The sequence below is a fragment of the Carcharodon carcharias genome, chromosome 7 (assembly GCF_017639515.1).
Source record: "Carcharodon carcharias isolate sCarCar2 chromosome 7, sCarCar2.pri, whole genome shotgun sequence".
Lineage (NCBI taxonomy): Eukaryota > Metazoa > Chordata > Chondrichthyes > Lamniformes > Lamnidae > Carcharodon > Carcharodon carcharias.
Window position 1 is genome coordinate 78,717,078 of NC_054473.1, and position 13,034 is coordinate 78,730,111.

The 13,034-nt window shown below is 43.1% G+C and overlaps 1 protein-coding gene across 1 annotated transcript in view; it reads left to right on the plus strand.

Annotated features, from left to right (window-relative positions):
• The window catches only part of dnah1 (dynein, axonemal, heavy chain 1), a 524,711-nt gene that overhangs the window by 249,871 nt on the left and 261,806 nt on the right, over positions 1 to 13,034 (plus strand). The window contains exons 31-32 of the mRNA XM_041191637.1: positions 3,878 to 4,027; positions 6,044 to 6,130. Of these exons, the coding sequence (XP_041047571.1) occupies positions 3,878 to 4,027; positions 6,044 to 6,130 (237 nt within the window). The remainder of the gene's footprint in view (positions 1 to 3,877; positions 4,028 to 6,043; positions 6,131 to 13,034) is intronic.

The following is a 13,034-nucleotide window of genomic DNA, read 5'->3' on the forward strand; positions in this document are numbered from 1 at the left end:
TAAATCCTTTCCATGCTTTCTCCAGTGTTTCAATATCCATTTTGTCATATGAAGGCCAAAACTGCAAGCAGTATTCCAACTGTGGTCTAATCATGATTCAACATAGATTTAATATTCTTTCCCTATTTTGATATTCTATTCTTCTAGCAATGAAGCCTGGTATTTTACAATATATACGGCTTCAACAAGTTAAGTTGCTAATTTTAGCAGTTTATGTATCTGGATTCCTAGATCTCTTTTTTCCTCTACCCTATTTAGTTTCTTACCGTTGTTGTGGAGTATCTAAAGACACTTGACACAGAATCAGCTGTAAGCAAATCAAGCAGCAGTTTAGCAGTTTATTCAATACAAGTACGCATACAGAAGAATGCTCACTCAGGATACTATAAGAGGCGATTCAAAGATACACAGTTTCCGTCGGTTATTTATACCATCTTTGTGATACCTCATAATTAACCCATAGTGCTCTTATCTTGTATGTCTAGTTCAGTACATCCGCAATTACAGATGAGTTTACAAAATAACCTGGAATGATCTGATCTTTAGCCCACAGTTTATTCCAAAATGCGAACTTTGGTTATCTATCCTATTTACTGCTTTGCCTAGTCATCTGCATATCATAGCCTGTCCCTGAGGTCAGGCAATCAGTTATCACAGTGTAACTCATGGATCATTTGTCAACTTATTCTATCCTGACCCAAAGGTCACATTCCTTAGTTTATCACGGGTTAGCTTATCACGAATTAGCCCATAGGCTAGTCATCAGCTTCCTGGCCTGACCAAAAGGTCAGATTCCCTAATACATCCACCCTAGTCTTCTTTTTTTACTGCAAACACTTTTAAAACTTAAACCAGCAATCTAATCAAGCCTGGATGATCCCATGATACACCACTTCAGTCTCCCTTTTTAACCCTTGACTTCTAACCCCTAAAATGGCAGATGGCAACTAACACTAAACAATCCCATGTTTCTCACTCCAGGAAGGTGGTTAGATTCTCATGGTTGTATTTTTCCTAAACTACATCTAGCATGCTCTGTTTCTCTACAGGCTTGTGTAGTGCTTTGGTTACTACTCTAGCAATGGCTTGGTGCCCCACTCGGTACAACATTCAATCATAAATCCAATAGCAATTAGCAGTTGCATTACCACCAGTACATGGGAGGTCATCCTGATCCAAGGGTGAATGTTCACCCTAATATCCCAGTCTCAAATCACCTGCCCCCATGGTGCATCCTGCAGTTTGGATTTCACATCTTTGTTTGACTTCATGTTGGGGACGCCCCACCAGCGACCCGGCATGCTTCCTGGGAATGCATAATAAATGAGGCGGGAATGGGACGATATGGCACAAAAACCCACCATTGGGAATGGCGGATAAATGTCCTTTTTCCTGCCATTTACTGCCCTTAGTGCAAATCTGGGACGATTCTGCCCAATATATTAGCATGGATTAATGATTAGTTAACAGGTAGAAAACAGAGAATAGGAATAAACTGGTCATTCTCGCATTGGCAAGCTGTGAATAGTGGGATATCGCAGGGACCAGTACTTGGGCCCCAACTGTTCGCAGTATATATATATCAATGTTTTGGATATGGGGACCAAATGTAATATTTTCAAGTTCCCGGATGACACAAAGCTAGGTGGGAACGTGTGTTGTGAGGAAGATGTAAAGCAGCTTCAAGGGGATTAGGACAGACTTAGTTAGTGGGCAAGAACATGGCAGATGGAATATAACGTGGAAAACTTTGAGGACATGCGAGTGCAGCAAGCAATTAGGAAGGCTAATGGTATGTTAGCCTTTATTGCAAGAGGATTTGAATGCAGCAGTAGCGGTCTTGCTTCAATTGTATAGAACCTTGGTTGGACCTTACCTGGATTGCTGTTTTGGTCCCCTTACCTTAGAAAGGATATAATTGCCATAGAGGGAGTGCAACAAAGATTCAGCAGACTTGTCTCCAGGACTGTCCTATGAAGAGAGATTGGGGAAACTGGGCCTGTATTCTCTAAGGTTTTGAAGAATGAGAGGTGATCTCATTGAGCCCAACAAAATACTTAAAAGGATAGACAGGGTAGATGCAGGTAAGATGTTTCCCCTGGTTGGGGAGTCTAGAACCAGGGGACACAATTTCAACATAAGGGAGAAGCCATTTAGGATGGAAATGAGGAGAAATTCTTTTACTCGGCGCATTGTGAATCTTTGGAATTCTCTACCCCAGGGGGCTGTGGAAGTTCAGTCATTGAACATATTTAAAGCAGAGATTGACAAATCTTTAAATATCAGTTACATAAAGGTATGGGGACATGATATGGGGATAGTGTGGAAAAGGGCTCTGAAGTGGATGATCAGCTATGATTATATTGAACGGCAGAACTGGCTCAATAGGCTGAATGGCCTACTCTTGCTCCTAAGTTGCTATGTTATAGAATCAGTAAGCCATAGTATGGGGAGTCAGTGGTGTTTGGCAAGGACGGTAGTAATGGATTTAGTGTGATTCAGGTAGTCGATGGTGAATGGCAGAGTTTTAAATGAATTGTTTAAATAGGATAGAGATTAGGTGTCTGTTATAATGACTTGGAGAAGCTGAGCTTGAAGGTAACAAGTCATGAATGATGGTTTATGGTAAGGGATGAGGTAGGGATGGAGCTAGGCATCTGGTTGAAATAGGAGATCTTGGTGATAGGTAGAATTTTGAGTGTGTAGCCCAACTTAGGATCAAATGGGAATGCAAGTTGCGTATTGTTGGACTCAACATAAGCAAACAGCTACGAATGAGATGAGCTGTGTTACAGCTTCAGGAAATGTCCTAGACCATGCATCATTTTATCATTATAAAGGCTTCAATGTTAATCCCTAACAATGAGCAGGAGTGGGACAGGGGATGGAGAGGTTAAAAATTAAAGCTTGGGGAACATCTCCCCAGGGCTCTGTGTGTGCGCCTCTTGCCAATGGTGAGTTCTGTCCGTGTCGTGCATGTACATCTTGGAAATGTGGACTAGTTCATTATCAAATTTAAATCAGTCTCCAATAATGCAGTTGGAAGCCTAATTTAAATTTAACAGCTACTGGCCAGCTTTCCCAGGGCTCAAGAAAACCTGACAGCAAAATGGGAGCTGCTGCATCCAGCAAGTTATTGATTTTTAGAGTACTCCGGTTGGGCCGGGAACAAGGTTGTTCCCTTTAGCCGCTCAGGGAAACCTATGACATCCCTTCCTCCTATCACAGTTTCTCCTTGTTGACATTAGCAGTGACCACACCCTCCAGCCCCTACCAAGCCTGCTGTCCTCCATTACCCTCCCTTGATAGCCACCAAGTTCAGATCCCAATCTCCAGTGTCTGCCTCCTTCCCCAGTTATCTGGTTCCAACATCAGCTCCCCACCAACCCATGACCTCTCTCCAACTCCTCCTTGACTGCCTGACTTTGAACCCACCTCCTGCCCCCCCAACACCAAGCCCTGATGTCTCCCTCCTGATTGCCAGGCACCAATACAGTTTCCATGTAGCCCAGCCTCTCTCAATAGCTGGGGATCGCCCCCAGTGGTTTCCAGCTGGGGATTCCTGCTGCAGGCCTTATCTCCTGGCAGCCACCCTGTCAATGTGTTCACTGCCAGGCAGTCCATGCATGACCTTCCACTCTCTGGGATTTACGGATTCTAACCCCCACTACCTCACTCCCCCATGTAATTCCCACCTCCTCATAAGTATTGGGGCCAGTACATCAATTGGAATTTCTTTTCAAGAACAGCACATGCCTAAAAGTCAAAATCACCGGCTTACTGATAGAATTAACTCTGTATGCCAATGCTCTTGCTCTGTCATTTGGAGTGTATTTGAAATGTTTTGTTGGAAATTAATGAGTTTCCTGTTGTTTAGGCTTTGTTTAGGCCTGTAGCCATGATGGTCCCTGACTACGCCATGATTGCTGAGATTTCACTGTATTCCTTTGGGTTTAGCAACGCCAAAGTTCTTGCAAAGAAAATCACCACAACTTTCAAACTATCCTCTGAGCAACTCAGTTCGCAGGTAAATTAATGGATTAAAAGTAACAATATTACTGTTATAATTCAGTAACTAAGCACATCTCTGTATTGGACCGAGTTGGGGAATATATTGGATTATGAAGAGAAGTTATGTTTTTGGTTTCCTAAACAAATGTTGAGCAACAAGACAAAGTGACATGGAAGGTATCCAAATGTATCATTAGGCCATCTGCATTTGAGGCCATCATAACAAAAGAAATGGAAAGAAATTTGGAGCCTCTAGCATTACTATCCAAAGCTCTGGAATACAACATGCATTTAAAAGTGTATGTTGCTGCAGCAACTCATATTCCTTGTGGTGGGGTGTGTAATTAGCTGGACAGCTGGTGTGGGTCAAATTGGTACCAACACCTCAGGATTTGATCCCCGTTCTGACTGGGGTGGATTCAGAACCTGCCTCCTCATCCCAGCAATGGTGGAGATCATGGCGCTGTGGGTCGGGCCTGCTTTTGGGCAGAAAACAGAAGAAGAGGATAATAAAAGTGTAGCTCAACTCCTCTTCCTTATAAATTACCCTTCTCTTGTAAACAATGACAACATGACCTGTGGGCTAGCCTGCACCTCCAAGATGACCAGTGGCTACAGCAGCTTGGCAGCAGACGCCAATGCTGAAAACAATATATGCAGCACTTGTGGCAGAACCTGCCCCTCAGGCAAGGATTGGCCTTCACAGCCATTAGTGAAGGTGTAGCATATGAAGGCATGCCAGGTGAAATGAATTTCTTTGCTGCGTGTCCATCATGCTTCATAGATGGAAGGATGTTGGAACTGTAAACAATGCCCTTTCGTTACATCGGCTGCATTTAAAACAAAAGTCGTGATAGTCTACGAGCAACCAGTTCTTCACTAGCTGCCGGGATGCAATATTCTGGCTCCTCACCCTGTGGCTTTCCATCATGCAGTGCATCATGCTGCCTGTCCTGAAAGCAGCACAAATATATTAAATGGCTACTTCTATTGTCACATGAAGTTGGTTTAACAGGGTGTAAGCACTCACAATGTCCAAGGGACAGCCAAAACAGCATTATTCGCTCCTGGTCTCCTACTTGATCCCTCCCCACATTAAGCAGCTGACAGCAGAGAGAAATTTAATCTGTATCCTCCCACCATCTCAGCAGAACCCTCCTGTTTAAAGCACTCTTCAATTCGTGATGTTTCCTGCATATTTTATTGAACACGCCCTTTAATCTTTGCAAGAAAAACCGAAAGTTTTGGAAATGTCAGCAGGTCAGGCAGTATATATAGGAGAAACAGAGTTAATGGGCTGGTTTTTATGCTCCCCCACAGGCAGAGTTGAAGGTGGGGTTAACAAGTAAAATCCAGTGGGTGGCCTTCCTGCTGTCTACCCGCCCACACCTGACCTGTCTGAAATTTTAAAGGGGTGGAGCAGCTACTTGCCTTTGGGCTTCCTGCCAACTAATGGCCACTTTAGAGCTTCATCCCACCACTGTCAGCATTTTATCCATGGCAGGGGAGGGCCACGCCATGTGGGAGGCATGGCAGATTTAGATGTGCCAGCTGGTGTCAGGCATGGGAGGCAACTCCTTTGTGGGTCCACTGAGCCTATCAGAGGCTCTCCTCACCAAAGGTCAGTCACCCCTTAACCCTCCTCCCTGGCCTCTTAAAGCCAGCCCCAGCATACCTCTCAACCCCTTCAGTAAGAACCCAGAGTACTTACCTGGGCTTCTCGGTGTGGTGGGACTGCCTGCAGTTCCAGCCATTGCCAGCTCTCCCACTGGCATTGGTGGGGCTACAGAGCTGTTGTTTAATTCACCTGCATTATGTGTCACTGTCTATTAACATCAGGGATTATGGTGGGAATGATTTCAAAAGGTTGCTTTAGTTCTGATTGAGCATAAGGTAATACATAATATTTTTGAGGAATTCAAAGAATATCATGGCAAATACTGCACCAGCAATGTTCCACTGCCATCATGCACATCAAGCTTAGTGATCAACAAAGACTTATACTGATTATTAATTGGTGTCTCCACTATAGGATCATTATGACTTTGGAATGAGAGCTGTAAAAACTGTGATCTCAGCTGCAGGAAACCTGAAGAGGGAAAATCCCAATATGGATGAGGTACTGACACTAATGGAGCAATTTTCTGGTCATAGGATGATTTATTACTTCACCAGTATTAATCCTTAGAATTATTAATGTTTAGAAATATAAGTAGAATAGTAGGTAGTGGAATATGTTGTGCAGAATAATGGACTGTCAGAGAGTATTTCACGTTGAATTGTCACGGTGTATTGAATTAGCTAGGATCACATTGTACATAGAGTAACAGATAGCTCGGAGTATATTGAATGTAATGGAAAGGATTGTATATAAAATAATAAAGGCAAGAGTTGTGCTGAATTTAGAAGCGTGAATTGCAAATAGGATAATAGTTAGCAAGGGTATATTGAATATAACAGAGAGTGAATTGCATATGGAAAACAGATAGTTCTTGAATATAATGAAGAGTTTAGGGAATTTAAATTAATAGGTAGCCAGAGTAGATTATTTCTTTAGAATAATAGATCAGCAGAATGTATTGCATATAAAGAATAATAGATAGCTGAAAGGTTATTGAAAAATAAACAAAAAACTAAAAGTATATTGAACATGGAAAAGTAGGGATGGATTGCATGTAGAATAATGTATTTTTGTTGGTTCAATTGGTAGTACTCCTACCTCTGTGTCAGCTCAAAAGAGTTACATCTAAAAAACTCAAAAGAGTTACCTCTGTGTCAGAAGATCGTGCATTCAAGCCTCTACAGAATCTAGACTTGCACTTCAGTGTAATATAGGGGGAGTTGGCCATTTACTCTATTGGATGTGTTTGATTTACTGTGTGACCCCCTTCAGAACATCTGATCTGAGGAAGATTCAGGCACAAGGCCTACTGCCAGCTTCTTGGGGTAGCATTGAAAATGGGCTTCTGTTGGCAGGAGCAGAGGTAATTGAGTAAGAGGAAGGGGACTGAGCAAGCTACATCAGGACTAAGTTGGGCTTGCTACCATTAATTGTTGATACTATTGGCAATTACATTATTAAGGTTTAATGGCAATTACACTGTTAAACAGGTGATGGGTATTTGTACACCTATAAATGGGGATAGCTGGGACACTAGTGGGGTTGTCTCTCTCTGCAAGGAAAGCCTCTTTGTCTTAGTTTTGATTTCACCAACTGGCTTGGATCTGTATAACATTATTAACGTCTCAATGGAAGCCCTGGAAATCTAGGAGCAATGTAAAGGAAGCAGAGACCTGACAGAATGAATCTCCTCTCCATTTCCTTCTTAATAGAGATGGAAAATGAGTGTTCTGCAAGCAATTGAGGGGAAAAACATAGCAAGACAATAGCCTTGATTTTCAACCGCTGTTGGGGGCACGAGCTGGAGCAGGCATGCTTTGAAAATAGCATTTCTAAATGTCATGTCTGTGTCCCAATGTCTCCAGGAATTGCTGCTATTTTCGAAGGGAGTGTGGGGAGGAGGGTATGAAAACCAGAAATCTGCTCGCTTCCAAATAACTACTTTTAAGCTTCTTGAGGAGTTTGTTAACAGGCTGGAGAGGACCAGAAGGCGATTTTAAATGATAGATCGCCAAACCTGAACAATTTGGTGCACATTAGTACACAGCTGTGAGGCGTAATTCTTTTTCTAAGGGAGGATTTTTTTGGAAGTAAATGTTATTGTCTCAGCTTGGGTGCAGTACTCCTTCATTGGTCATTTGGCCTCTTCTCTGGGCCGTTAGGGTGATGGACCTCTGATGTTCTGTCTCCTCTATTCAGCATGGCAACAGCAAGCGCGGTCGGGGCTGCCGTCAACCTTTAAGGAATGTGCTCGGCAGTTAGTTCCTGCTTTCTGGCAGTGTTTGACACTAATAATTGGGTTCTGAGCTTGCTACCAGCCCAATTAGGTCATGTACATATGAAAATAGTGTTATGTGAGCAACACAGACACAGTTCAGGGTTGGGATCCGGAAATTATTCACCTGCATTTCCTGACCCTGGATTGAAAATTCCGGCCACTATGTCTGAAAAGCATATGTAGCTATTACCATACTAGTTAGTTACTTCTAAGAGCTGACTCCCAGAATAGGGTGGCATTTCTCTGCTTGTATGCTAATGCTAATGATGACTTAGTTTTGGTCTTTTTACCCCTGTAATTTTATGCACTTCTGTGTCCATCAAGAAGACAGATATTTACTTGCAGATTTGTAGCAAGTGGGGCAACTTTTAGCAGTCGGGAGCTTTGGCATTGGAATGCAGTGGAGTCAGCATTGGGTTGTGAGGGGTTTGGCATCAAATCACTGGGATGGAGGCACATCATGGCAAGTTAGCTTCAGGAACCAAGGTAAACACTTCTGCTCTTGCCCCATGAGTAATGGTAGAAAAGTACTGACCTGCTGAATCTGACAGTTCTCACCTTGTTTTAGCTGCCGGATTTCCCGTGCCCTGGGAAATGCAGCCTGCAGCCATCAAATCCAAGTGGCTGCTAAATTTACTGCAACTCACCAAGACCCCTTCCACAGCACTTTACAAACGTGGAGCCTCTACCATTTGGAATGAAAGGACAGCAGATGCATGAGAACACCACCGCCTGCAAGTTCTTCTCTAAGCCATACACCATCCTGACTTGGAATTATATCACCTTTCCTTCACTGGAATGATGCTTTGGGCTGCATTAGAGTGCTTCAGTTGGAGTTTGGTGAGAGAGGGACCTTTAATTTCTATCTAAGGTATAATCTTTCTTTAATTTAGCAACTAACTAAAAGTTGCTCTTTGGGTTTGAATAAGGTGAGTTTTAGTCCAGCTTTAAAACAGGGCTTATACAGGTTTTGCTTGCAGCTATGGCTAGTTAATTAGTTAACTGGCTTAAACAGGTTTTCAGAAGTTAGATTCAGACAGCATAATGCACTGGAGTGCTGCTTTGGGCTGCATTAGAGTGCTTCAGTTGGAGTTTGGCGAGAGAGGGAAGGAGGGATCCTTTCATTTTCTACTTTTCCTCAGGTAAGTAGGACCTGGTAAGTATTTCTTCTGTCCTTGATATTGTCTAAACTAGAAGAAATACAAGTACAGAGAATAATTTAAAGATAAGTCATGGCAGGACTGCTTGGCCAAGTGGAATGTTCCTCCTCTACGATGTGGCAAGTCAAGGACCCTTCCAGTGTCCAGGGCGACCACGTGTGCAGGAAGTGTCTCCAGCTGCAGCTACTCGAAATCTGCATTTTGGAGCTGGAGCTGCAGCTGGAGTTGCAGCTGGAGTCACTGTGGAGCATCCGCAAGGATGAGATCTTCATGGATAGCATGTACAGTGATGTGGTCACACCACAGGCAAAGAGTGCACTTTTGACCGCCAGACAGAGTTAAAGCACTAGGCAGGTAGTGCAAGAGTCTCCTGGGTCCATCTCGCTCTCCAACAAATTTTCCATTTTGGATGAGATGGTTTCTCAGGGGAATGCATCCAGAGCCAAATCTGTTGCACCACATGTGGCTCAGCTGCATAGAGTGGGGGAGAAAAAAGTGGGAGAGCAATAATAATAGGGGATTCTATTGAGAGGGGAACAAATAGACTTTTTGTGGCTGCAGACATGACACCAGAATGGTATGCTGCCTCCCTGTTGCAAGGGTCATGGATGTCACTGAGTGGCTGCAGGACATTCTGAAGGGGGAGGATGAACAGCCAGAGGTCGTGGTCCATCTCGGTACAATGACATAGGTAAAAAGGGGATAAGGTCCTGAAAGCAGAATATAGGAAACTAGGAAATAAATTAAAAAGCAGGGCCTCAAGGGCAGTAATTTCAGGATTACTCCCAGTGCCACGTGCAAGCGAGATCAGGAATAGGAGAATAGATCAGATGAGTACGTGGCTGGAGGGATGATGTAGGACGAAAGGATTTAGGTTCCTGAGGCATTGGGACCGATTCTGGGGAAGATGGGACTGTACAAGCTGGACTGGCTACATTCCAGCAGGACCGGAACCAAAATCTTCATAGGGGTATTCACTAGTACAATGGGGGAGGGTTAAATTAGATTGGCAAGGGTTGGAAACCAAGAGAGGGAAACAAAGATAGGAATGAAAGACAAAAAAGTAGAAAACAAAAGTAGAAGAGCGAGGAAAGAAGGGCTAGCAGTAATTAGGGCCATAGTAAAAAGAAATGTGTAAAAATGTTAAAAAGACAAATCTAAAGGCACTGTATCTGAATGCACGGAGCATTTGCAATAAGGTAGACAAATTAACAGCGCAAATAAATGGGCACGATATGATTGCGATCATGGAGACGTGGCTGCATGGTGACCAAGGCTGGGAACTGAATGTTCAAGGGTACTCGATATTTAGGATGGACAGACAAAAAAGAAAAGGGGATGGCGTGACATTGTTAGTTAAGGATTCTTCTTCTTATCGTGTCCACGGACAGTCTATACATGGCCCAGCCAGAACTGGACACATTTTTACACCTTGTTGTTGAATTCGAATTCAGCAAGATCTGCAACAATGCAGGGTTCCTTCAGCGATAGACATTGCAGGAGATGTTGCATAGTCTGTGGCTCAGTTCCACATTCACAAGTTGTCAGGCAGGTTGTATATCCCCATTTGCTTAGTGACACCTTTGAACGACCTACACCAGTCCTAAGTCTGTTAAGGCACTTCCAGGTTGCCCACCATGCACAGCAAGTAGTTAAGGATTAAATCAGTGCAATAGTGGGAGAGGATATTGGCTCGTAAAATCTAGATGCAGAATCAGTCTGGTTGGAGCTAAGAAGCAACAAGGGGCTTGAAACATTAGTGGGAGTTATCTATAGACCTCCAAAAAGTAGTGATTAGGTAGGGGACAGCATTAAACAGGAAATTAGAGATGCATGTAACAAGGGTGCTACCGTAATCATGGGTGACTTTAATCTACATATAGACTGGGCAAATCAAAATAACAATAATACTGTGGCGAATGAATTCCTGGAGGGTGTACAAGATGGTTTTTTAGACCAGTATGTCAAGGAATCGACGCAGGAACTGGCTTTCCTAGATTTGGTATTGCGCAATACAAGGGAGTTAATTAATAATCTTGTTGTGCGGGGTTCTTCAGGAAACAGTGACCATAACATGATAGAACTCTTCATTAAGATGAAAAGTGAAGTAGTCCAATCTGAAGCTAGGGTCCTAAATCTTAACAAAGGACACCACAAAGGTATGAGGCGTGAGTTGGCTAAGATAGCTTGGGGAACTTCATTAAAAGGCATGTTGGTGGATAGGCAATGGTTAATATTTAAGGAACGAATGTATGCATTGCAACAGTTATACATTCCTTTCTGGCGCAAAAACACTACAGGAAAAGCAGCCCAACCATAGCTAACAAAAGAAATTAAGGGAAAAATTTTCACCCCGTTGTGGGGGGGCGGTTGTGCGGGGGCAGGTGCAAACCCGATCAGCACCCCTGATCAGGGCCGCGCTGCCATTTTACATAGGTGGGCTAATTAAGGCCCGCCCAGCGTGACGCTCGCCCAGAAGCTCTGGCTGTGTGGGCGGGGAGGGTCATTCCCTGAGACGTTTCTTGCGCTCTTTCGCACATGTGTACGGAAGAGCGCAGAAATCTCCCTGAGGCACTCTGACATGTGTAAATTTAAATAAAGGAAAAGAAAAGCTTTTAAAACATGTCCCCTCATGTGACACTGTCACATGAGCTGGGACATGTCAAAGAATTAATGTAAAATTTTTTATTAGATTTTAAAACACTTCATGAAACCTCATCCCACCTGTGGATGCGGTTTCATGAAAAATGTGAAGGGTGCCTGGGCTCTTCGCCTGCCCATCAACCTTAAGCTCATTTAATTGAGTTAATTAGGTTTTAAATGGCCTTGATACGCCTTTGACAGTTCAGTGGGCGCTCAGCCGAGTCAGCTGCGCACCTACCGAAATGAAAATCTAAATGACGTGCGGTGATGACAGAACGCCCGCCCGACATCACTGTGGGTCATTTTACACGTCGGCGAGTGGGCCCCACCCCCGCTCATCGACCAGAGAATTCAGCCCTAAGGATAGCATTAGATCCAAAGAGGAGTCATACAAAGTTGCTAGAAAGAGTAGCAAGTCTGTGCATTGGGAGCAGATTAGGATTCAGCAAAGGAGGACCAAGAGATTGATTAAGAAGGAAGAAGTAGAGTATGAGAATAAACTAGCAAGGAACATAAAAGTGGACTGTAAAAGTTTCTATAAGTATGTTAAAAGAAAAAGTTTAGTGAAGGCAAATGTAGGTCCCTTACAGTTTGAAACAGGAGAATTTATAATAGAGAACAAGAAAAAGGCAGAGCAGTTAAACAACTACTTTAGTTCTGTTTTCCCGGAGGAAGACTCAAATAACTTCACAAATAATAGTGAACCAAGGGTCTAGGAAGAAGGAGGAATTGAAGGAAATTAGTATTACTAAAACAATAGCACTGGAGAAATTAATGGGACTGAAAGCAGATAAATCCCCAGGGCCTGATAATCTACATCCCAGGGTACTAAAGGAGGTGGCTATGGAAATAATAAATGCGTTGGCTGTCTTCTTCCAAAATTCTGTTGATTCTGAAACAGCCCTAGCAGATTGGAGGGTGGAAAATGTAACCCCACTATTTAAAATAGGAAGGAGAGAGAAAACAGCGAATTACAGTAGTAGGGAAAATGCTAGAGTCCATTGCAAAGGATGTGATAACAGGACACTTAGAAAATATCAACAGGATTAGACAAAATCAACATGGTTTTATGAAAGGAAAATCATGTTTGAAAAACCTACTGGAGATTTTTGAGGAGGTAACTAGCAGAATATATAAGGGAGAACCAGTGGATATGTTGCATTTGGATTTTCAAAAAACTTTTGATAAAGTCCACATAAGAGATTAGAGTGTAAAATTAAAGCACATGGGATTGGGGATAATATATTGGCATGGATTGAGAACTGGTTAGCAGACAGGAAACAGAGAGTAGGAATAAATGGGTCTTTTTCGGAATGTCAGG